At 38.0% G+C, this 22,962-nt stretch overlaps 1 protein-coding gene across 1 annotated transcript in view; it reads right to left on the bottom strand.

The window, feature by feature from the left end:
• LOC144655039 (uncharacterized) overlaps window positions 1–22,962 on the bottom strand; it is a 127,074-nt gene that overhangs the window by 94,925 nt on the left and 9,187 nt on the right. The window contains 22 exon segments of the mRNA XM_078515258.1: window positions 5,547–5,696; window positions 6,317–6,439; window positions 6,656–6,805; window positions 6,914–7,063; window positions 7,797–7,946; window positions 8,079–8,201; window positions 10,236–10,385; window positions 10,833–10,962; window positions 10,964–10,983; window positions 14,523–14,645; window positions 14,844–14,993; window positions 15,078–15,227; window positions 15,571–15,693; window positions 16,090–16,174; window positions 16,176–16,213; window positions 16,922–17,044; window positions 17,203–17,352; window positions 17,556–17,678; window positions 17,868–18,017; window positions 18,460–18,609; window positions 18,868–18,990; window positions 19,077–19,199. Coding sequence (XP_078371384.1) covers window positions 5,547–5,696; window positions 6,317–6,439; window positions 6,656–6,805; window positions 6,914–7,063; window positions 7,797–7,946; window positions 8,079–8,201; window positions 10,236–10,385; window positions 10,833–10,962; window positions 10,964–10,983; window positions 14,523–14,645; window positions 14,844–14,993; window positions 15,078–15,227; window positions 15,571–15,693; window positions 16,090–16,174; window positions 16,176–16,213; window positions 16,922–17,044; window positions 17,203–17,352; window positions 17,556–17,678; window positions 17,868–18,017; window positions 18,460–18,609; window positions 18,868–18,990; window positions 19,077–19,199 — 2,757 coding nt within the window.

The following is a 22,962-nucleotide window of genomic DNA, read 5'->3' as shown; positions in this document are numbered from 1 at the left end:
GTCTGTTCTGGATTCGCGCTACCTTTTCGCCGCGAAGGAATTTTGTAAAATTTCGCTAGTGGAAAGAGGTACTGTAAGAACAGTATCAATAACTCAAAAGGAGGAACTTCTTTGTAGCTCTGAATTAAGACGTATGATAAAATTTTAGAATAAGAAACTTTCGATATATGGTTTTCATATTGGTTTTGTCAATTTCCTTTTGTGGCAGATTTTTTGAGAATCAGCTTTTCTTTCGTGTGATGACAGACACAGGACAGAACGAGAGGTGGATGAGAAAGATGCCGAAGATGAATAGCCACCGAAAAACGACAAGAACCGTCAAGGACTTATCTTTAGAGGGCGGGGAGTTTTGGCATACTGTATTTCGAGGACTGGACTGGACTAGTAAAACGCGGACTAGTAAAACGCGGACTTGTAAAACGCGGACTAGTATAACGCGGACTTGTAAAACGCGGACTAGTAAAACGCGGACTCAGGTAAAACGCGGACTTGTAAAAGGCGGACTAGTAAAACGCGGACTAGTAAAACGCGGACTTGTAAAACGAGGACTAGTAAAACGCGGACTTGTAAAACGAGGGCTTGTTAAGCAAGGACTTGTAGAACGCGGACTTGTAAAACAAGCGCTTGTAAATCGGATAAAACTAAACGGTTTAGCGAGCGAAACAATTTGTGTTTGAAGCTCTTGTGTGTTTCTTCGACGGCATATTTCTAGCTTTTTTGAGCACTCTATGGTCTGTTTAAGCGTGGAGATGTTTTTGCAGTATAGCACATGTTCGTTCTGCAAACCCCTACTAAAACAACGGGATTGATGCTATGAGTTGTGTGCATATGTTTCTTTCTTTCCACTACTTGACGTCTTTTTAAAAATGGACCTGTAACCAGGTGGTTGATTCATTAAGAAATAAAAACGTTACTCTGGTTAAAAATTTTGTAGTAAAATGTTCGTAAAATATCTACAATGTCCCAACGTTTCGGCTTAAACTAAAGCCTTCATCAGGGGAAAGTGATAAGTGAATACAAAAAGCACGTTCTTATATAATATGCAAATCGAGAGCTAATGTTTGTCCCTAAAGGCTAAATTTAGAAATTCGTGCGGTAAATGCATGCCGTCATCGCGGTTTAGCGGATTATTGCAAGTGTTAATTTCCCAAGCCTCCAGAATACGTCTTTTGCGCCAATTTGTGCTTGTACGTAAGATCTTTGACGATTCCCACGAGATGGTGTGGCCAGAATGAAAACAATGTTCCGCTAAAGCTGACTTGTGTGAGTGTTTGTTTTCAACTGCTTTTTGATGCTCTTTGAGTCGGGTGGAAAATTTTCGTTTCGTTTCTCCGATGTAGCTTTTGTCACAAACTTGGCAGGGAATTGAATAAATTGCGCCACGAGTCTGATCTTTTGGCAATGGATCTTTCGGTTTTGGAAACAAATTGCCGATGGTTTGGTGTGGTTTTAAAGCGACTTTGATATTATAATTGCTTAAAATTCGCTTGATTGGTTCCGTAGTACCCTTGATGTACGGCAGAATGCAGAAACCTTTTTTGTCATCCGGTGCAGTTGCAGGCGTTTGTTGAGAAGGTCGTTTCGGTTTGCTTACATGGAATTTTGTGAACAGATGAAAAATGTCTCACTCAAAGAAGATGAAGAGCTGGTGTCGTTTGACGTTGTTTCTTTATTTACATCCATTCCGGTGGAACTCGCCATTCAAGTTGCTAAAGATTTGCTTTCCAATGATGTCACCTTGCAGGATAGATCCACCATACCTGTTAATGACATTGTCGATCTGTTGGATTTTTGTTTGTCGACAACAAACTTCAAGTACAACAACAATCACTACCAACAGATTTTCGGAACCGCCATGGGCTCTCCAGTGTCAGCTGTTATGGCAAATCTGGTCATGGAGGACCTTGAAAAACGAGCACTATCCACCTCCCTTTCCCAGCCGTGTTTTTGGAAACGATATGTAGATGATGTATGTGCCGCTGTTAAATCCAACCTGGTGCTAACCTTACAGAATCATTTGAACAGTATCGAGCCATCTATCCAATTTACGGTTGAAAGAGAAACAGAACGGAAAATATCCTTTCTTGACGTCACTGTCTGTCGACAAGACGATGGCCAACTCTCCACTAAAGTCTATCGCAAACCGACACACACAGAAAGATATCTCTCGTTTGACTCCCACCATCCGGCTGCTCACAAAAGGGCTGTGGTCAAGTCTTTGACTGATCGTGCAAAAACTATTCCATCTTCTGTTGATCAACAGTCAAAGGAAATGCAACATGTGACCGCGGCACTCAGGGCGAATGGCTACCCTAAGCGCTTTGTGATTGATGTAAGCAAACCGAAACGACCTTCTCAACAAACGCCTGCAACTGCACCGGATGACAAAAAAGGTTTCTGCATTCTGCCGTACATCAAGGGTACTACGGAACCAATCAAGCGAATTTTAAGCAATTATAATATCAAAGTCGCTTTAAAACCACACCAAACCATCGGCAATTTGTTTCCAAAACCGAAAGATCCATTGCCAAAAGATCAGACTCGTGGCGCAATTTATTCAATTCCCTGCCAAGTTTGTGACAAAAGCTACATCGGAGAAACGAAACGAAAATTTTCCACCCGACTCAAAGAGCATCAAAAAGCAGTTGAAAACAAACACTCACACAAGTCAGCTTTAGCGGAACATTGTTTTCATTCTGGCCACACCATCTCGTGGGAATCGTCAAAGATCTTACGTACAAGCACAAATTGGCGCAAAAGACGTATTCTGGAGGCTTGGGAAATTAACACTTGCAATAATCCGCTAAACCGCGATGACGGCATGCATTTACCGCACGAATTTCTAAATTTAGCCTTTAGGGACAAACATTAGCTCTCGATTTGCATATTATATAAGAACGTGCTTTTTGTATTCACTTATCACTTTCCCCTGATGAAGGCTTTAGTTTAAGCCGAAACGTTGGGACATTGTAGATATTTTACGAACATTTTACTACAAAATTTTTAACCAGAGTAACGTTTTTATTTCTTAATACTTGACGTCTGTTGAGTGCAGTCGTTTGTATTGCTCGCACGAGGTAGAACGGGGCCCGTCCAGAAATCAACAGTCAATCGTAAATAAAGGTGACGGGCCTACACGACTCCTACGTTCGTGACATTAGAATATTTGCCGTTGAATGTTTAAATTCGGTCTTTCGACCTTATTTGCTTCTGACTTCTTTCTGAGGGTACTGTTTTAATTTGGGGGCAGTATGTGATAAATAAAGGTGACGGGCCTACACGACTCCTACGTTCGTGACATTAGAACATTTGCCGTTATATGTTCAAATTCGGTCTTTCGACCTTATTTGCTTCTGACTTCTTTCTGAGGTTACTGTTTTTTTTGAGACATTATGTATTGAAGAGAGCCGTAAGATGATTGTGGCCAAGGAATTCGAAGTGTCTAGAGGCGTTTTACAAGTCCGCGTTTTACTAGTCCGCGTTTTACTAGTCTAGTCCAGTCCAGTCTACAAGTTAAAGACACATCAAGACCACCCCACTGTGAATTGCCATAGCACAGACAAAATTATAGTCAATATCTTATGTGTTTTTAAGAGAATTACATAAGAACCAAGGCATGTCGACGTCTTGTCTTGCCTTACATTGACATGCAATAATTTGGAAATACTAAGCTCGTAACAGTTTAAGACAGAATCCATCAGGAATTTGAGTAACATTAATTTTAGTTACGCAAAAATTGAGCACCAGAATAATTTAAATCCTTGTGTTCTTTTCATACCTTGTTAAAGGCTTGACATGTGATAACACCAACATAACACCAACAACAGTTCTTTATCAGTGGGGATTGAAGAAAAAAATGGAAACATCATCACACAGTTGACCCCCATGCAAAAACACTCCAGGATGTCACGGGACTGTTTGGTGTCCGTCTGCCAATTTCTAACTTCAAATTCCAATGTTAAATTCACATTAAATTTTCAATATTTCTTAGTTGTCTAAATTTTACTAATTCTTTTAAAAAAACTATCACCTGCCAAACATCCCCAAAAATCACTCAAAAAATTACAAAATACCGCAATACATAGATACATGGGATGAGTGAAGTTTCCTTGGATTCCTTGAAACACCAACAAGATATTTCCGTTTAAGGTGGCTGATAATGGGTTTCAGTATTTCCCAGTCCTTATACTTTGGTTCAGGACTAAAAGCCTTCATCAATTGCTATTACAGTAATGGTATGAAACAAATGTCCAATCATTCATCAACAAGTTGTGATCATTTTCTTGACAATAGTAGTTCCCCGGTAAACAGTTGTAGTACTGTCCCATCAAAGTGCAATGCCTGGAAAATACCGAAAAGCACACGACCTTCAGGTGAAACCGCACCTTACAGTATTACCAATACACTGCACTTTGCTAAGTCTTAAAACTTTACATTGTCTAGTCGTCTACTTTAATCGTTTATTTGTATTGTGTGAGATACATTTATAAATTGAAACCATCATGTCATTAAGTAATAATGCAATCTCGACAACGTTCTAGATATTATATTATGCACACTAATACAGCTCATGCAAGCCCTGTGACTTACACAAACACAGTCGGACTGAGTGCTACTTAAGTAACTGCTTCGTGGTTTCTGCTGTACTGAACCCTGCCTTTCAAGGCAAAGCGCCCGATTTTAAGCTTCTCAAGCTTCTCAATGTTCTTGTTTGAATAATGTTTCTATCGATGGAAGGATGGAAGGATGGAAGGCTAAACTTCCCCACTATACTCGTTCATTACGCATTCACGAGTAAAAATACTCGCAACGTAAAAAACTGATTGTGAAAAGTTTTTAAGAAATGTAGTAAAGTGCTCATTATCACCATAAATTTATGAAAAAGTTTCATAGCTCGGAACCCTGCCTTTAATTTTTTAAAAAATTGCAAAAATGTTTATTTTGCCGGTGACAAAACATATATCAAAAACAAAAACTTTTACCGGGTGTTTTTTTGCATAATAGCCACAAAAATGGTCAAAAATGGGGTTTCATTGACTGCTTATGACGTTAATAAATAAATAATAATGGATTGATGTGTGGAGAGAAAGAACTCAGAAAAAATTCTGAGTTCACAGATGGGACTCGAACCCACGACCTTCCGTACACTAGTCGGACGCTCTAACCACTGAGCTACTGAGAACTCTAATGGTGAGTAGTGGTCATTTGTGGGTGACACAACGACTGCATCGCGCAAATCACCTGCTATTCTTTACCATATTGCAATGGTAAAGAACTTTGAAGTCACTGCAACTTCAATTTATTCGGTAAAACCTATACAAATTGGTAGTAAGTATTATTTAACATTATTGGTATGGCTGCAATAGAACACAAAAGACCGGCATGTCTAAACCATAATGAGCCACCTTAATCCATTTAACACGGCCACCGATCTTTTTTTTTTCCCTTAATTAATTTAATAACATATATTTTAACTTCCAAATATAAAGTTGCTATGTATCATTCATTGTTAAACTCGTCATGTTATAATCAAGATATTTCTTTACCTGCACAAATAACACCGTCTCCTGAGTATCCATGGTGACACGTGCAGTAAAATGATCCCTTGGTATTGGTACAGTTAGCATCGCCGTGACAATTGTGGGCATAAGTGGTGTGATGAGGCGCCAGGGCTTCCGTTTGACATTCACTGATATCTAAGTTGTCAGTCACAAAGAGGAATATTTAGTTTCTGTTTATTTTAATGAACTTTCATGCGTTTTCTCGTGTTAAGTTTAACGCCATTTAGCGTCATTAACTCTTGCCGATTTTAAACTTTTATTTATTTAGCCTTTTTTTAGAACTATGGAAAAAAATACGCGGGTGTAGAACGGACCATTCCAAGTTTGTCTTAAAACAAGCTCCGGTCAAAAACCTTTCACAAACGAAAGTTTTAGAAGAACAAGTCAACTCGGAGATCATCATTATCATCATTTGTTAGCCACTTTAGATGAAAATATAACGGTAATAATATGTAGGACGCTCACCGGGCCACCTCGGGTTAGCAATATGCTAGTAAATTAGTTGTGGATGTGCGGCTAGATCAATTCAGACTAAATTCATTAAAAATTCAATTCAAAAGCTAGTCGAACCAGTAATCGATATTGGGAGAGATTTCCAAATTTCGAGATGGCCTTTTACAGCTTTACCTTGAAGCTAGTCGTAATCATACATTTTGGATCTCAACTTATTCACTGCATAGTTTTACGACTGATTCTCAATCAATGGTAAAGTATCCTCCGGAAGTCATGTAGCCACAAGTACTTTATGAACTCACCTTCGCAGGTTACTCCGTCCCCAGAGTATCCCGTATGACACGTGCAGTAGAATGATCCTTTGGTGTTGGTGCAGTTGGCGTCAGCATGACAGTTGTGTGTACCAGATGTGCATTCATCGATATCTATTTAAGAAACGAAGTGTAAGTTAATACTCGTCTTAAAATGGTAATCACTTTCAATTATTGTTAACTGAAACTGATTAGACAGTTTATTGTTAATCATTAGATTAACACAACCTAACCTTTCTACATTAGGGTCTTTCCTATACTAATCTATTTCCCTGTCTACGCTCCTTACAGAAGACAAATGTCATCTTGAAAACAATCCAAGCACTGTACCTGTGCAGTGTTGTCCTAAACCAGAGTATCCGTTCAAGCATGTGCAGTAGTAAGATCCATTTGTGTTTGTACAGTTAGCATCATCGTGGCAAATGTGAGCCAAGTGCTGATACTCAGACGACAATCCAGATGGGTCACATTCGTTGATATCTTTTGATAAAAGTAAAGAATGGTCGTATTTATAAGCATATTTATTAATTTGCAAGGGCTTCGTATTGATTGGTGAAGATGGCTCAGGACATCATAGAAAAGGTCTACCTAAACACAAGACTCCATCTCCAGAGTATCCCGTATGACAGGTGCAGTAGAATGATCCTTTGGTGTTGGAACAGTTCGCGTCAGCATGACAGTTGTGAGCGAGATGTAGATACTCATCAGATATCTGATCAGGAAAGCACTCATCCACATCTACGAGAAAAGGACAAGTAGAATGTAAAATTAGCAAAGTAAAGTAAAGTAGAGGGGCTAGAGTGGTGTGAAGTGGATTCCACTCCAGGCCAGGCCAGGACAATACAGGACAGGACAGAAAGGGAAAGGACAAGGCAGGACAGGACAGAAAGGGAAAGGACAATACAGGACAGGACAGAAAGGGAAAGGACAATACAGGACAGGACAGAAAGGGAAAGGACAGGGGACAAGGACAGGAAGAAAGGGAAAGGACAAGAAAGGACAGGAGGACGGGACGGGACAGGAGGAGGAAAAAACAGTACAAGACATAAATTAAAAGAAAGGAAAGAAAGTAAAGGAATGGAAAGAAAAGAAAAGAAAATGAAAGAAAAGGGAACTTTTTTCTGTTTTTGGAGAAGGAGTTCACTTAGGCATGGCCTGTATTTCCTATATACTATGCTATTTGCCCGTGAGTTTTACCTTAATCTTACCGCTCTTTGGTTAGAGTAAAAAGTAATGGGAATCTTTTTATTTCTTAGAAGTGGTATAATGTTTTACGTAATAGTTGATCAACTGCAAAAGAGTTTACATATCTATTATTGAACGGTAGCATTTGGTATAATCGAATTCCTTTACTACGAAAATGAAATGCTTTTTTCAAGATACATTAGTCGATTTACATTTAAATTGTTTTGCATTGCTGTGTACAGTATTGATTATCAAATGTTTATTTTGTAATGAGCAAGCATTTTACCGAGACACGTGATGCCATCTCCAGAGTATCCCGTATGACACGTGCAGTAGAATGATCCTTTGGTGTTGGAACAGTTTGCATCCACGTCACAGTTGTAAGCAAGATGCTGGTAATCGTCAGATATCAGATCAGGAAAACACTCGTCAATGTCTAAAAGTAAAACGTAAGCAGAAAAATATTACCAAATTGTGTATCAGCATAAGTACAAGAGAATCTTAATCATCTGGGCAACTGTACTGGTTGTAAAAAAGTTGATTTTTTTAAATCAAAACGTTACACTACCATTGCAAGAGACTCCATCTCCAGAGTATCCCGTATGACACGTGCAGTAGAATGAGCCTTTGGTGTTGGTGCAGTTGGCATCCACGTGACAGTTATCGATTTGCTTGGCACATTCCTCGACGTCTAAGATGCAAAGGCATAAATATTTTTTCTAATGAATTTATTGAAGATTCTTACTTTTTCAGAATATGAGAAGGAATCAAGCTTATTTTTACTGAATACAAATTCAACGTCTTTATAACTGAGCAAAACAAGTCATTAATGCATTTGAAAATTGCCCAGTTATAAAAATAATGAACTGAAGACATTTACTGAAAATCATTCGAAGACTAAAGAGGATTACCGAAGATCACCCCAGGATTTCTAGAGATTGTTGACTGCAAACAGAGGTTCAAAACGTCCTCAAACGAACTGTCAGTAGGGTTGCCAAGTATTATTGAACGTGCAATGTTAACATACGGTATAAAGTACGTCGTGTCATGCTGAATAGATTACCACAAGTAAATTTTTCAAAGAACGAAAATGAAATTCGTTGTAATAATGCAGTTTCGGTAGGCTTTGAAAAATCTACTCAAGCTAATTTATTCCAGTCAGCAGTAAATTAAAATTCCTCAACATCAAACAGTAATAGGAAATATGGATCAGGAGTTGCGGAACCTTTTTTTAAATGAATGGTCATCTATGAAAAGATTGTATTGCGCTCTCGGCATACTATTCACAGCGGTCTTGCCCGCATTCCTTCAAGGAGTCTGGCGACCACTCTTTCTTAATAACACGAATTATTTGTGGGCAGAATGTGCTGGGTAGAAGGAAACCACTTATCAAAACAGGCTTATTGACCAATACAGCAGTAGCGGTAGGACGAGGCACTATGCTTCAGCGGATTAAGCCACTTTGGCCAGAGTGCAGACCTTTTCCTTTGCTCATACTTAGTCTTACTCGTATTCCTTTGAGGCGGTGCCAGTCCATCCTGCAGTGGACAAAACGTCTTGAAGACGGCGAGCACGCAGGTAATTCTCGATGATGAACCCCTTCCAAAACTGACGAGATCCTAAAACTAGCACAGCGCACAATATCAAGCAAAAACACTGCACCCGCCATGGTATGCTCATGCTTGAGCATGCATCGTGCGCGTAAGCCAGTCTTTACGACTGTCAAGGCGAAAAAAATGCGTGAACGTAGAAGCAAGGGGAAATAATTAAAAGGTTACCTGGAGACAAACCGTTGTTGATGATTTCTTGACACGGGTACTGGAATTAAATGCCTGGAGTATTTGCGCTTTTATGGCATATGCAATAAATAAGGCATTTCAGATATTTGATGGACAATTGGACCGCAAAGATTTTCTATAAGCGCCAAACTCTGCCTCGTCCAAGCATATTGGTTTGCAAGCGATGTCCAGTGGACGTTAATAAAATACTTCTTGTCTACTTCGTTTGTTAGTTCCACCAATATGACCGCTGTTTCTGTAGAAATGCCGACACAAACAGGAATGCGAAGTAGAATCTAAACGTTCACATTAAAAGACCCTAGTCAGCCACACCTATGTTTTTGTTTACATGCGAGAATTTCTGTATTATCATGATTTTTCCTGGAGCATGTCTAAACGAAAGAGTTCACCGTAAAACTGCTAAAGGTAATTAAACAGACTCCCAATAACACAACTTACAGCAATGCAATAAGATACAATTTTTACAAATTCGATGCCATTGAAAATGGCGGAGGCTGACTAGGGTCCTTTAACATAGACTTGTAACATCTTTATAGTTCAGTTTTTGAACAATATTCTTTCATTATTTGCTATTTCTTTTCTTGTTAAGGCTCACTGTTGTGCCAGTGTTCACTGTTACGTGTCACTCTTGTTAAATATAGTTGCTTATTTTTATTTATATATTTGTTTGTTTGTTACTTCTCTATTTATCTAATGAGTTAGATGTTTGGAATATAGCAACCCAAAGAAGGCAATGTAAGGAGTTCTAAACTTTGGAGCATGTACCGACAAAACCTAACAGTTGTATTTCCAAGTCCAGTGCAAGTTAATCAAGTTTTTAAACTTTAACGGGAAAGACCGCTATGAATAAGACTGCTATGACTGAGTTATATAAGCCCCGCTGAACAAAATGGTACAACGGCGCATCCTTTACGAGAACCACGTACCTACACAAGCGACTCCATTACCAGAATAACCATTAAGACACGTGCAGTAAAATGATCCTTTGGTGTTGGTGCAGTCCGCATCCACGTGACAGTCATGAGCAAGATGAAGGTACTCATCAGATATCTGATCAGGAAAACACTCGTCCACGTCTGAACAAAGAAAAAAACATAGTCTTATAATATCTTGTATAATCTCGCGTGTGTGGACAGCTGATAATAATACCACTCCTTTTATAGATTGGCAGATTGCCTTCAAATGCTGTCGCCTTACAAAACCCTAAAAAGCGTACATTGCTATTTTGAGGTAATTTTGTTCACCGACATTAATCACGGAGCACTTTATCATACGGAATATAAGTAGATTCGTTCAAAAATTCATACATGAAAACTGGAAGCCTACAGAGTTCTAGGGACAAATTTAAAAACTGCAACTCGACATTTTGTTATAAATTAAAAGGTCAACCTTTTACCACAACTGCACCATAATTGTACCAGTCTTAAACTGCAAAGAATCCCATTTGAATTGTAGTTGCTATGTATCATTCATTGTAAAACCTGTTCAAATCGAGTCATGTTATATTAAAGATAATTCTTTACCTGCACAAATAACACCGTCTCCTGAGTAGCCATGGTGACACGTGCAGTAAAATGATCCCTTGGTATTGGTACAGTTAGCATCGCCGTGACAATTGTGAGCATAAGTGGTGTGATGAGGCGCCAGGGCTTTCAGTTTGACATTCGCTGATATCTAAAGATTTTAGTTGCAAAATGATATATAAACTTCATGTTCATTTTTGAGTTATTTTTTCAAAAATAGCTCTTAGTCGGCGTGATGGGCCTGTAATCAGTCAGTGGGTCAGTGAAGTATGTTTGTTTGTCACACCAATCAGATTTCAGGTACTATCAGAACCAATCAAAATGTAGTTTATAAGGGGGAAGCAATCTGACACAGTTGTAGTGAGCAATTTCGTTCGAAGATTTTAGATTTGTAGGAGGCGGAATTGGTGAGTTGTGAAGTACCCCTGGATTAAAAACGTTTTTCGAAACGCTCGCCTGCTTACAACGCACACGCCGTGAGTAAAAGGCCTAACACTAACTTGTAATTCGTCTTATTCGAGCGTACGTTTGGAGAGGCTAGCTTTCCTGACCGTAGTAAAAATTACATATAACATTTGCACAAAGTAGATTTGAAGAATAATGCTGTTCTTACTTTTGCCGCCCGCTTTGCGAAGTTCGTTGGGAAATTGGAAAGTTTGTTACGAAGTTGCCAAATAGGTTGCGAGTTTGCGAATCAAATTGTGAGCTTTGATACAAAGTTCCCAACTTTGGCCCGAATTTATTAAAACCTTCTGTAATATTGTTATCAAAAAGGGCTTTGCTGCGCAAAACTGTTGGAAACAAATGTTATAAAAATAAAAAAACTTTTATGTTCGACGAGCCGTAAACATGTTGTCTCGAACAAATTAGTCTTCCCTGTCGCGTCGCGTCGGCTTCGATTAAAATCAATTTTACATATGGGTAAACCATCCAGCTTCATCCGGTTTACAAACGCAGAAGACTTAAATTGAAGACAGTGAAGATTATGCCTCACTGAAATCGTTAAATATGTGTTTTCATACAAAAAAAGTTAAAATTTGACCAAATTTCTACATGCATAATATTTATTTATCGGCAAATCACTTGCGTATCCGCTGAAGCGAAACGTTGTTTTACACTTCAAGCTACTTCAACCTTCCTTGACCAGTTCTAAAATCATCGAGTTCAGAAATCGCCATGACTTTCGAGCAACATGTCTTGTTTCTCCTCAACTACCAAACTTGAAAAGTTCTGTCGGGCCGAAGTTGGGAACTTTGTATCGAAGTTCGCAATTTGATTCGCAAACTCGCAACGTAATTGACAACTTCATAACAAAGTTTCCAATTTCCCAACAAACTTCGCAAAGCGGGCGGCCAAAGTAAACTGAAATCAACTGTAAAACATCTCGTTCAAACATTTAATGAACCGGTACAAGTATTAACTTTGCTGTTAAAAGCAACTACGATCGATAGCAAATACAGAATAAGAACGTGCCATTCCGTGACAATTTGATTACTCAATTAGTTCTTATTTGTTGAATAGAATTTACGCTGTGAATGAACGAAAATCTTTGTTGAACAGTTCTGACAGGAAACAAATACTCCAGGTGTACTGCGCTTTAAAGAACTTTCCCGAAGAAAGTGGTTTTTGATTTGCTTCGTTTATTACTTCGTTTATTATAGTACTTTTCGTTCAATGGCTTTATGGATCACAAAAAAAAAAAAAATTAAAAATTTAAAAAAATTTATTTTTTTTTTATTTTTTTATATTATTTTTTTTTTTTTAAATTATTTTTTTATTTTTTTTTATTATATTTTTTTTTTAAAAAAAATTTTTTATTTTTAAATTTTAAAATTTTACATTTTTTTTAGTTCTTGATAATATTTTATATTAGAACCCTGCATTTTTTACTTATGTGTTTACCCTCTATAAATAAAATTTATTATTATTATTATTATAGACGTGGCTTTTTCGAGAAAAACAAGGGTATCGTGTTACGTTCGTTTTAAAAAACAAAGGTATCATGTTACAAAAGTGAGAAAAACAACAGTATCGTGTTACAGTGTTTGGCAAAAAGCCAAAAGTATTCCGTAACAAACAAAAGTGACACGTTACGGTTGCTAGAAAGCTAGCAACAAAATAACCGCTTTAAACAGAATAAGGACGTGCCATTTTGTGACATTTTGATAATTGAATTAGTTTTTGTTTTTCAATTAAATGATGAAAATTTACGTATTGAATAAAACAGTTCTGATGTATCAAAATGCACGTGAAAATTATTTTGTTTTCAAGCAAATTTTGTGCAAAATAGTGACTCCGTGGGCCGCCATACACTAATCGCTCAACCCATGGCATAAACCATTCCAACAGGATAATCACCCAGTTTCACCCCAAGCCACCCCATAAATTGAAGACATAACTCCTGCACGCTTAGCGTGCCTATGTTTAAGAACTTTGGAGTGCTTTTGTAGCTATATAAAGAAAATTAAATTGCCGTTATCTACCCGGGTAGCTCCGCCCGATTTGGTAATTTACTATTTTGAACACAAAAACAAGTTAACAATATGTTTTTGTGCTTCCTGCCCAATCTGATCCTACATGGTGCTTGATACAGCTGTTCATCTTAGCTTTATACAAAACACGACGTTGAGAAATAGAGAAGGAAAGGAGAGTGGGAAGAAAAACATATACTAAATACATATTCAACAATGGATCTTAGTGGAAAATGAGAAGGAAAGGCCATCACGAGTGGCCTTAAAATGTTCTGTCTTTCGTAGTGAGTCCTCCTACAAAATTTGGAAATTCAAAAATGGTCTATTACAGCTATACCCCGAGGCTGGGTTCAATGTTTCCACAGATTTCACCCTTTTACCATCGCTTCTGAACGTTTGGTGGTCGTCTGTCGCTTGGGGGCAACCATGGGGCCCATCGGCCTATGGGCTTCCCACTGGCTTTGGCCCAAGAGCGCCATTGCAGCCCCAGCAGTGACTCCCCCAGCTAGTGTTGTATCATTGTCTACGTTTCGGGTTTCTGTAACGATTCTGTTTTTTATGGGGTGGGGTTGTTAACCCTACGCCCAACCCCCAACCTAGAGGACCAGGGGGTTACTATTTGTCTAGTCTCTACTCATCGACCTGTTCGGCATGGGTGGCCCTACCAGGAGTACAAGACTCCAGCCGACATAGCTCTAGGAGTCATTGAGACACACAAACCGCTCCACCACGATAAGGTGGTGATCCCATTCGGAGCAGTCTGAACGTTTGGTAATATGCCGGTATGTTGTGGCTCAATTTTACCCTTGGTACCATCAAGTATCGGTACCACCACCAGGCAAGCTTTGACCTGGAATCTTTAAGGGAGGCGAAGGAGAGGTCGTCCACGGAACACCTGGAGACGTTCGCTAGAAGCAGAGATAAAGTCCATGGTCAAGAGTTGGTACCAGCAAGGGAGGGATGCACAGGACAGGAGCTACGGAGAGAGACTGTTGATGGACTATGCTTCTGAGAAGGAGTGAAGGGCGAACTGATTGACTGACAATCTGGTATTTTCTCTTTGTTCCATATTCATTCTTTATATTCATTCATTTATATTCATTATCGTATTATCGTATTCCAGAAAAAAACACCAAACTGTACCAAGGGTTCAATGTACTTCGGTGAAATACACCTTCTCCAAATGTGTCATGTAGCCATAAGTACTTTAGAAACTCACCTTCGCAGGTTACTCCATCTCCAGAGTATCCCGTATGACACGTGCAGTAGAATGATCCTTTGGTGTTAGTGCAGTTGGCGTCAGCGTGACAGTTGTGTGTACCAGATGCACACTCATCGATATCTTTGAAACAAAAATACCACAATGATCGCACCATTACGGAGGCGTTTGCGTTTTCTCCTTAGTTTCAGTACTTTTGGTTTATAAAGACAGTAAGGTACTAAATTGATAGCTATTTATATTTAGTTTCTTTATATATCCTATAAACAATGTAAATTCCTAAGATACATTTCATCTTCAAAAAAAATTCAAGCACTGTACCTGTGCAGTGTTGTCCTAAACCAGAGTATCCGTTCAAGCATGTGCAGTAGTAAGATCCTTTTGTGTTTGTACAGTTAGCATCATCGTGGCAAATGTGAGCCAAGTGCTGATACTCAGACGACAATCCAGATGGGTCACATTCGTTGATATCTTTGGAAAAAGGTAAAGAAGAATGTTTATAAAACTTAATTAATTCCTGATTAGATGGTTCAGGGCATCGTAGAAAAGGCCTACCTAAACAAACGACTCCATCTCCAGAGTATCCCGTATGACACGTGCAGTAGAATGACCCTTTGGTGTTGGAACAGTTCGCATCCACGTGACAGTTGTGAGCGAGATGAAGATATTCCGCAGATATCTGATCAGGATAGCACTCGTCTACGTCTGAAATTATAAAAGAGAATTAACTTACTGGATAAGTATTAAGAATTTACTTTGAGTCAGAATACAGTCACACAACAAAGAATTCCGATCATTTGTTATATTCATTTTTCACATGTTAACTTTTTGATTCTCTAGTTCCGTGTAATATTGGGGTGATAAGCTTTCACGTTATGTGTGACATCTAAGTGGAACCTATAGAAATTTCGAGTACGGAAGAGTACATATACATGTGTATTTATATCTTCCTTGAATTCTTTCGTTATTGTTACGTGTAAGATTTCCAATGACTTAATTTTCGGGCTTATTACGAATCCGTTTCATAAATTATCTCAATAAAACGTACCAACGCACATGACTCCATCTCCAGAGTAACCATTAAGACACGTACAGTAGAACGATCCTATAGTGTTGGTGCAGTTGGCATCAGCATGACAGTTGTGAGTGTCGATGGCACATTCTTCGATATCTGAAAGGTAATAATAGACATTTTAAAACCTTTATTGCTTTGAATTGAAACTACTTTCGCCTGATTTACAGCCAAGTTACAAGTGCATTAGTAAACCAGGTTTGAGAAATTGAAAGTCATAGAAATGGAAGCCTTTAAAGTCTTTAAATGAATGCCTAGGCAGAAACGTTTTGAAATTATTTTAATACCGAAAGAAAAAATAGCATTCTTCAATTTTCTAGTGGAATTCTAACCTTTACAGCAGTCACACCTCACAATCAAAATGAAGCAGGCATGAACAAGGGGATTTGGTCATTGGAAAAAATTGCGATGTTTTAAAAACAAGCCATGCTTATCTTGCTAGCTATACTTCAATCTGGCCTTAAACTGAAAAGTTAATTTCGTACTTAAACTCACCTTCGCAAGTTACGCCATCTCCAGAGTATCCCGTATGACACGTGCAGTAAAATGATCCTTTGGTGTTGGTGCAGTTCGCATCCAGCGTGACAGTTATCTATGTTTGTGGCACATTCTTCAATGTCTGAAATTAAAGTGCTTTTCACCTAAACGGAGAGTGCTTTGACATGTAACGATTACATCAAAAATACTCTATAACAGTTCAAGACTAAAATAAAAATCCTTCACAATCGGTTAACAGCTAATTTACTAAGCTTATCCGTTTGACGGATTTGAACGGGACATAACTCATAGATTACAGGACAGGCTAAGAGATTTCACAAATAAACCATGATCTAAACTTATAAGAATGACGACAAAAAATTGTTCAAAACTTAAGTAGAACCACAAGCCGCAGGCATTACTTTTACTGAAAAGTTTTAGACATTCCGTGGCACCATTTCTATGGTCTATTATAGTGTAAACTACAAAAGAAAGAGGGATCGAAATTGCACGCGCGCGTCACATCCCTTAAGATCACTTTTTCTTGCTTGAAGCCAATGACTTCGTTGAAATTTCGCCTCAAAATGTTCTAACTGACATTAAGCAACACGCCGGGCTCGGTTTCTTGGATAAGTCACGACAATTCCTTAAGTTTTCCGAAAGTTGCGCTGCGTTACAGGTCACGTCATTTTTATGGTCTATACTCTCATCGACAATAGTCTTGACCGATGAGTGCACACAAAGTATTATTATTTGTTGTAAAAAATGACATGGATCAGGAGTTATTTCAAGCCATTATTTGTTTAAATGAAGCCGTGAGTGGCTCGAAAGAAAGATTTTGCACACGTACCATGGCAAGAGACCCCATTCCCGGAATAACCATTGATACACGTGCACAAAAATGACCCTTTGGTGTTGGTACAGTTTGCATCAATGTGACAGTTGTCTATTTCTGTTTCGCATTCTTGTACATCTGTAGAGGAAAATAACAAGAACAATTATTTTGTCATTTATTTTTGCCACGTTGTATAGGTAACTCAAGGAACGTTGCAATCCACAACATCAGTTAAAGCATTTGATTGGTTTCCGCTAAGACTTACATCAAATTATTGAACTGAAAACATTCTCTACCTGTACACGTGACACCGTCACCAGAATATCCATTAAGACACGTGCAATAGAACGATCCTTTTGTATTGGTGCAGTTTGCGTCATCATGACAGTTGTGGGAATAATGAGCGTGATGGAGGGCCAAACTATCCACGTGACATTCATTGATATCTAGTTCATTAAGAATAATGTAAAGAAAAAGTGTTTGTTCTATGGTAACTCAAACTTCGTGTGCACTAATTCTCAAGTGCATGCATTAAAAACGTCAATGTTGCCACACAACAAGCAGTCAACGGTGTTAATGTTTATCTGCAATGCAGTATCATGGGCTACCTTAAATTTATACCGGCAAACATACACACTGTTATAGTTACCTGTACACGTGACTCCATCTCCAGAGTATCCCGTATGACACGTGCAGTAGAATGATCCTTTGGTGTTGATGCAGTTGGCATCCACGTGACAGTCGTGTATTCCAGTCGAACACTCATTGACATCTAAAGAGAGACAGAATTGACATTCTCAAACGGCGTGTCGTGTTTTTGACGAAACAAAGCTCATTGAAAGCACTAGTATCGACTTTGATTGAAAAGAAATATATAAAGTAATTATGAACTTCATCAGGAAACTGAACTGTTCGCTGCCTATACAATATGAATTTAATTTGAGCATCTAACATTATTTACCATCACAGTCTAATCCATTTCCTGAGTATCCGTTCAGGCATGTGCAGTAGTAAGATCCTTTTGTGTTTGTACAGTTAGCATCATCGTGGCAAATGTGAGCCAAGTGTTGATACTCAGACGACAATCCAGATGGGTTACATTCGTTGATATCTTATGCAAGACAAGCAAAAGACGTTTTATAATTGCATAGAGAAATACTGACGGGTAAGGCTCTCTTTCCTGGGAAAATTTAAAGCACTTAGCACATAATGTTTAAACGCAATGGTAACAGTGGCGGATCCAGACCTCTCTTGAGCTAAGGAGGGGAGGGACCTTCTTTTGTGTGTACACCCAAAAACATTTTAGCGGGTGTAGTCATTAAAAAAATATGTTTTTCCAAACACAAGGTTCACCTCAGGATAAAAACCTAATACACTGCGAATAAAATAATGCGATAAAAATGACCAAGCCATAGAGGGTGAAATTCCGAGGGAGAAGATAAAACAGCCACAAGGTTATTTTCTTTGTAATCAACATTTAACATAATCTTAAGCGATCAAAGCTCTCTCTCTTTCTCACTTTATTTTGTATTCATTTTGTGTTGGCTACTTACCAACACACGTGTCTCCATCTCCAGAGTATCCCGTATGACACGTGCAGTAGAATGATCCTTTGGTGTTGGTGCAGTTGGCATCAGCATGACAGTTGTGAGCAAGATGAAGATACTCATCAGATATCTTTCCAGGAAAGCACTCGTCCAGATCTAAAGGTAACAAGTACAACTAAAAGTCAGTACATGGTGTGCCTGTAGTCTTATTCGCACCATGATATATGACTTTATTTATTTGGTAATATTTTAATTTTTGATATCAATTTTTTATCCTTCGTCTTTAAATAAGAAGTATAGATCCGAAAAATAAATATCTTTCATAAGTATCGGATTGGAAGAGCATCAGTCTTTACAGAAATAACCGATTTTCAAATGCTTACTTTCATTATGTTTAAGTAGCAGTTATCTTACCTTCGCAAGTGACTCCATCTCCAGAGTATCCCGTATGACACGTGCAGTAGAATGATCCTTTGGTGTTGGCGCAGTCAGCATCAGCATGACAGTTATGAGTATTTGTTGTGCATTCATCAATATCTGTCAATTTAGAACAGGTACTGTTTTTTATCAATAAAGTATTTTCTTGAACTGGGCTTAACAACAGGGAAAAAAGGGTCACCTACCAGCACACATGACGCCATCTCCAGAGTATCCCGTATGACAAGTACAGAGGAATGATCCTTTGGTGTTCGTGCAGTTAGCGTCAGAATGACAGTTGTCTTTGTTTGTTGAACATTCGTTTATATCTAAAAATACAAAAACACCATTAAGGGTTTTCCATGCGGAGTCCAGACTCTCCAGTCTGCTAATATAACATAAAATGGACGGAGCTGTATTCAAGGGTGCGTTAATTATATCGCTGTGATAATCAACAATGGATCAGGAGTTACCAGAATGTACTGTCTTACAGAAAGGAAACATAAATTCAAAATTAATAAACCAGTGCTTAAGCTCAATTACATACCCATACTCAAGCTCCCTAGTCACCAGTGTTACACATGCAGTTGTATGAACCTTGGTATTGGCACATCTTACATCGTCATATAAGCTGTCTCTCCAGTCTCTTACGTACTCTTTGATACCTGCAGGAGCAAAGAAAAAGAACTGCAGAGTCCCTATTTGAGTCAAATTTATCACTCCTACCAAAGTAAAAACTTAACACATTAGTCACATCAGTTAGGGTTATGGTAGACAATAAGCTAATCACAAAAGAATTTACAATAGAGAGAACCTGTGTTTATTACAAGGCCTCTTCTCCGTCCATCGTCAAAGGTAGAGCCAGTTTTGTGTATGAACTATATAATCAACAGGTTGATGGGTGCCAGGGGACGTGAAAATGCCGTCATCCCATTCCCTGTAGTAATCATCATCATTTGCACACTTTTTATTTATTTTGATATTGCATATTTTCATAAGCATGATAATCTACAGTACTTGCAACTGTCTTTTCTTCGTTGTTCATGGTAGTTGTAACTTCATAGATAAGTTTGGTAAATCTACTCTACTTATGTTAACTCAGTTGCTTATGACTATAATCTTAGTGGCGTGGAAAAATTATCAAGTTAAGTACCTTCACAAAGAATTCCATCTTCAGAATATTTCATATAGTGGTGAGCAGGATGACCTTCAGTATTGGTGCAGTTTGCATCCGCTGACATTTGTCAAAAATTGTACAGCACTTGAGCTCTTGAATATCTGAGTAAAAGCGATATTCAAAATACATCAATAATCCCCAATAGCTTGCAAAAAAGTAACGATTTCAGTGCCTCCGAGTCGTTCTGCCTACTTTTCCATGCACTGCACTTAACCAAGGGCTGAAAGAAGAAACTTGAACGTGATGCAGCAAAGTCTGCATTTAAGTTACATTTACTGCAGGGCTTCAAAACACATTCTTTGACTCTTAATTTCTTTCTTGAGAACCTACCCAGGTACAAGCATTACAAGGGACAACACTGTACGATGTTTACAAGCAAGTTAGTAAACATCAAAAACTGATACGCTTGGGATTTATTTATGTTAAATGAGCGAGAGTATGGATGGCGTAAAGTTGCGAGTAGGACTGTAAAAAACCCTGCACGAAGCGTAGCTAGTTTTCACCCTGCAAGTATGTTAAATAACAATCGCCTTTGTTAGTACATTAGTTATTATTTACAGAAAAACAAGGTTGAGCGACGTTCCTTACAATGCTTTGTTATATTATTTTAACAAAGCCAACGATCATGAACCTCATTGTATTATCAAAACATAATGCTTTATGAAGTAAATACTACAAGGAAAGTTAACATTTTATGCCCTTCTCCACTAAAAATCCCCAACTCGTTTTAATAAACTTATTCAGTTTTCTAAATAGGTATATTTTGACGAAGTTATTATGAAAATCAATTTTTCTAGGTCTTTTTTCATGTAGCTTAACCTTAGTTAACACCTACTTTACTCAAAGGACTCGTCACTCCGTAAAGATTGTAGCAAAACAAACTTAACGTTGATGCCATTTCATCCGTCTTCAATTTTGTCAATCAATGCCCTATAATATAATAATAATTTATTTCTTGCGCATTACATTAAAAAATCTCAATGCTCTTACAAGAAAAATAATTATAAAAGGAAACAATAGCGAAACAATATTAAAGGAAGTAGATAAGATATTTAAATTACAATAGGATAAAATAATAAATTCATAAAAAACTAAAATTCATTATAAAATATTAAAATTCTCAAAAAATTACTCAAATTCATTATAAAATTCTAAAATTATTAAAAAATACCAAGGAACACATAAGTGTTTTCTAACTTAATCATTAAATTCAACTGTCCCTTTTCAGTTATAGCTGTGGTCGTTTGTCAGTTCTTAACTTGACGAGATATTTTTGGTCACTTTTCGTTTAAGGGTTCTTCTTGTTTTGCACTGCACACTCCTACTGCGCACAATTTTGTGATATCCATCCTGTAATTTTTTTTTGTGAGGACCATCTTCGTTATAATTCTCGATCTGGGTTCGAATACTTTGCTCACAAAGCCTCAAATGAACCATAATTTATGACCTTGTAGCGGGAAACCGGCACGGTGAACCATATTTTTATTTTATTTTTCTGATGTACTAGACGTAATAAACAACTGTGCAAAGTTTTAGAAAATTTTTGTTTAGTACTTCTTTTTCGATGGAACTACCTATCAACATTAATTAAGACCACTTGAAATCAAAGTCTCTTAGAGATATCGACGTTTTTGCATGAAGTATGAGTCGAAGGTTTATTCTGTGCATTGTTCTTCGAACTTATCATTACAGTTTCTTTGTAGTTTAATTTAACAATTTCCTATCTTCGCGGAGGAAATGCAGCCATATAATTTTGTCAAAAATGGCTTGTTCGCGCCGGGTATTTATACACATATTCCTTAACATTACACAAATAAACAGTGCAAATTTCAGCGAGGTCTGACAATTCTATACTTTAAAACTGCAAGGACCTTTCGAGGCAGTCGATTACGGCAGCGAAATTAGCAAATGAAACAGCAAAATATGCGTTCGACGCTTTGTTTTTGCGACGCTATATTTGAATTGTTATAGGTAGACCGCCGTTCAATGTGTTCAAGGCCGTATCGTTACGATTGCTCCATGAAAAAGCACGAAAAAAAAATACGGATATTTCCGACTACTGTCGGAGAAAACATTGCGTAAACAAATCGTTACACTCAAGCTGCGTTTTGTCTAGGCTCGGCGAGGGTCGGATATCAAGACCCAGGATTAAACAAAAGCCACATATACAGTGAATGCTTTCGAATTATATTTGAAGATGAAATACGAAAGAATTTTGCTGTCTTTGACTGAAATTCCACTCGAACTGCGTAGATACTATCGCATGTTGTAAAGCCGATTCATGCAACATTGCTCTCAACGCGATGTAAGTGCTGGTGATTATTTATTCGTGTTTTAGTTACGCAATCCATTGTTTGTGCGACGCCTTTTATAGATCGCCTTTCAGACACACGTGCGTTGAGATAAGAAAGCTGACATGTCACTTTTAAAATTGTTATATAACGTTTGTAAATGTGACAAGTCACGTTTTTCCACGAAATCGCAAGTGATCACCCACAGCGGAAAGTAATCCCTTGAGAAATTAAAACAGTCCCTTGAGAAATTAAAAAAGTCTCTTGAGAGTTTACAAATATGTGGATCCAAATTTTGTCTACTAACCCCTATTCTACCATTTTTGCTTGTAAACAAGCAAAAACGTCGAAAAAAGAAAAGAAAATGAATTTCTTGTATGCATTTGAATTTGAAGACAGTGACGGAGGGGAGGGGTCTGGGGCCCCTTTTGAACTATGCCTTGAAAAAGAAAGGACCGAAAATATCCCTACTCCATATATTTTGAGCAAAAAACGGGAATCTGCTACTGTAGGGCGAACATTTTACACTAACCAACGTTTCTGTTCGGTTCTTGAACAACATCCCACGTACATGCACTAACCTTTTCAGCGGTTGTCTTTGTAGTTCATTGGCTGGATCCTCTA

Source organism: Oculina patagonica, chromosome 5, assembly GCF_052425735.1.
Source record: "Oculina patagonica isolate OP01 chromosome 5, crgOcupat, whole genome shotgun sequence".
Classification (NCBI taxonomy): Eukaryota; Metazoa; Cnidaria; class Anthozoa; order Scleractinia; family Oculinidae; genus Oculina; species Oculina patagonica.
Note: the sequence above shows the minus strand (reverse complement) of the source record. Positions and strands in the feature narration are given on the sequence as shown.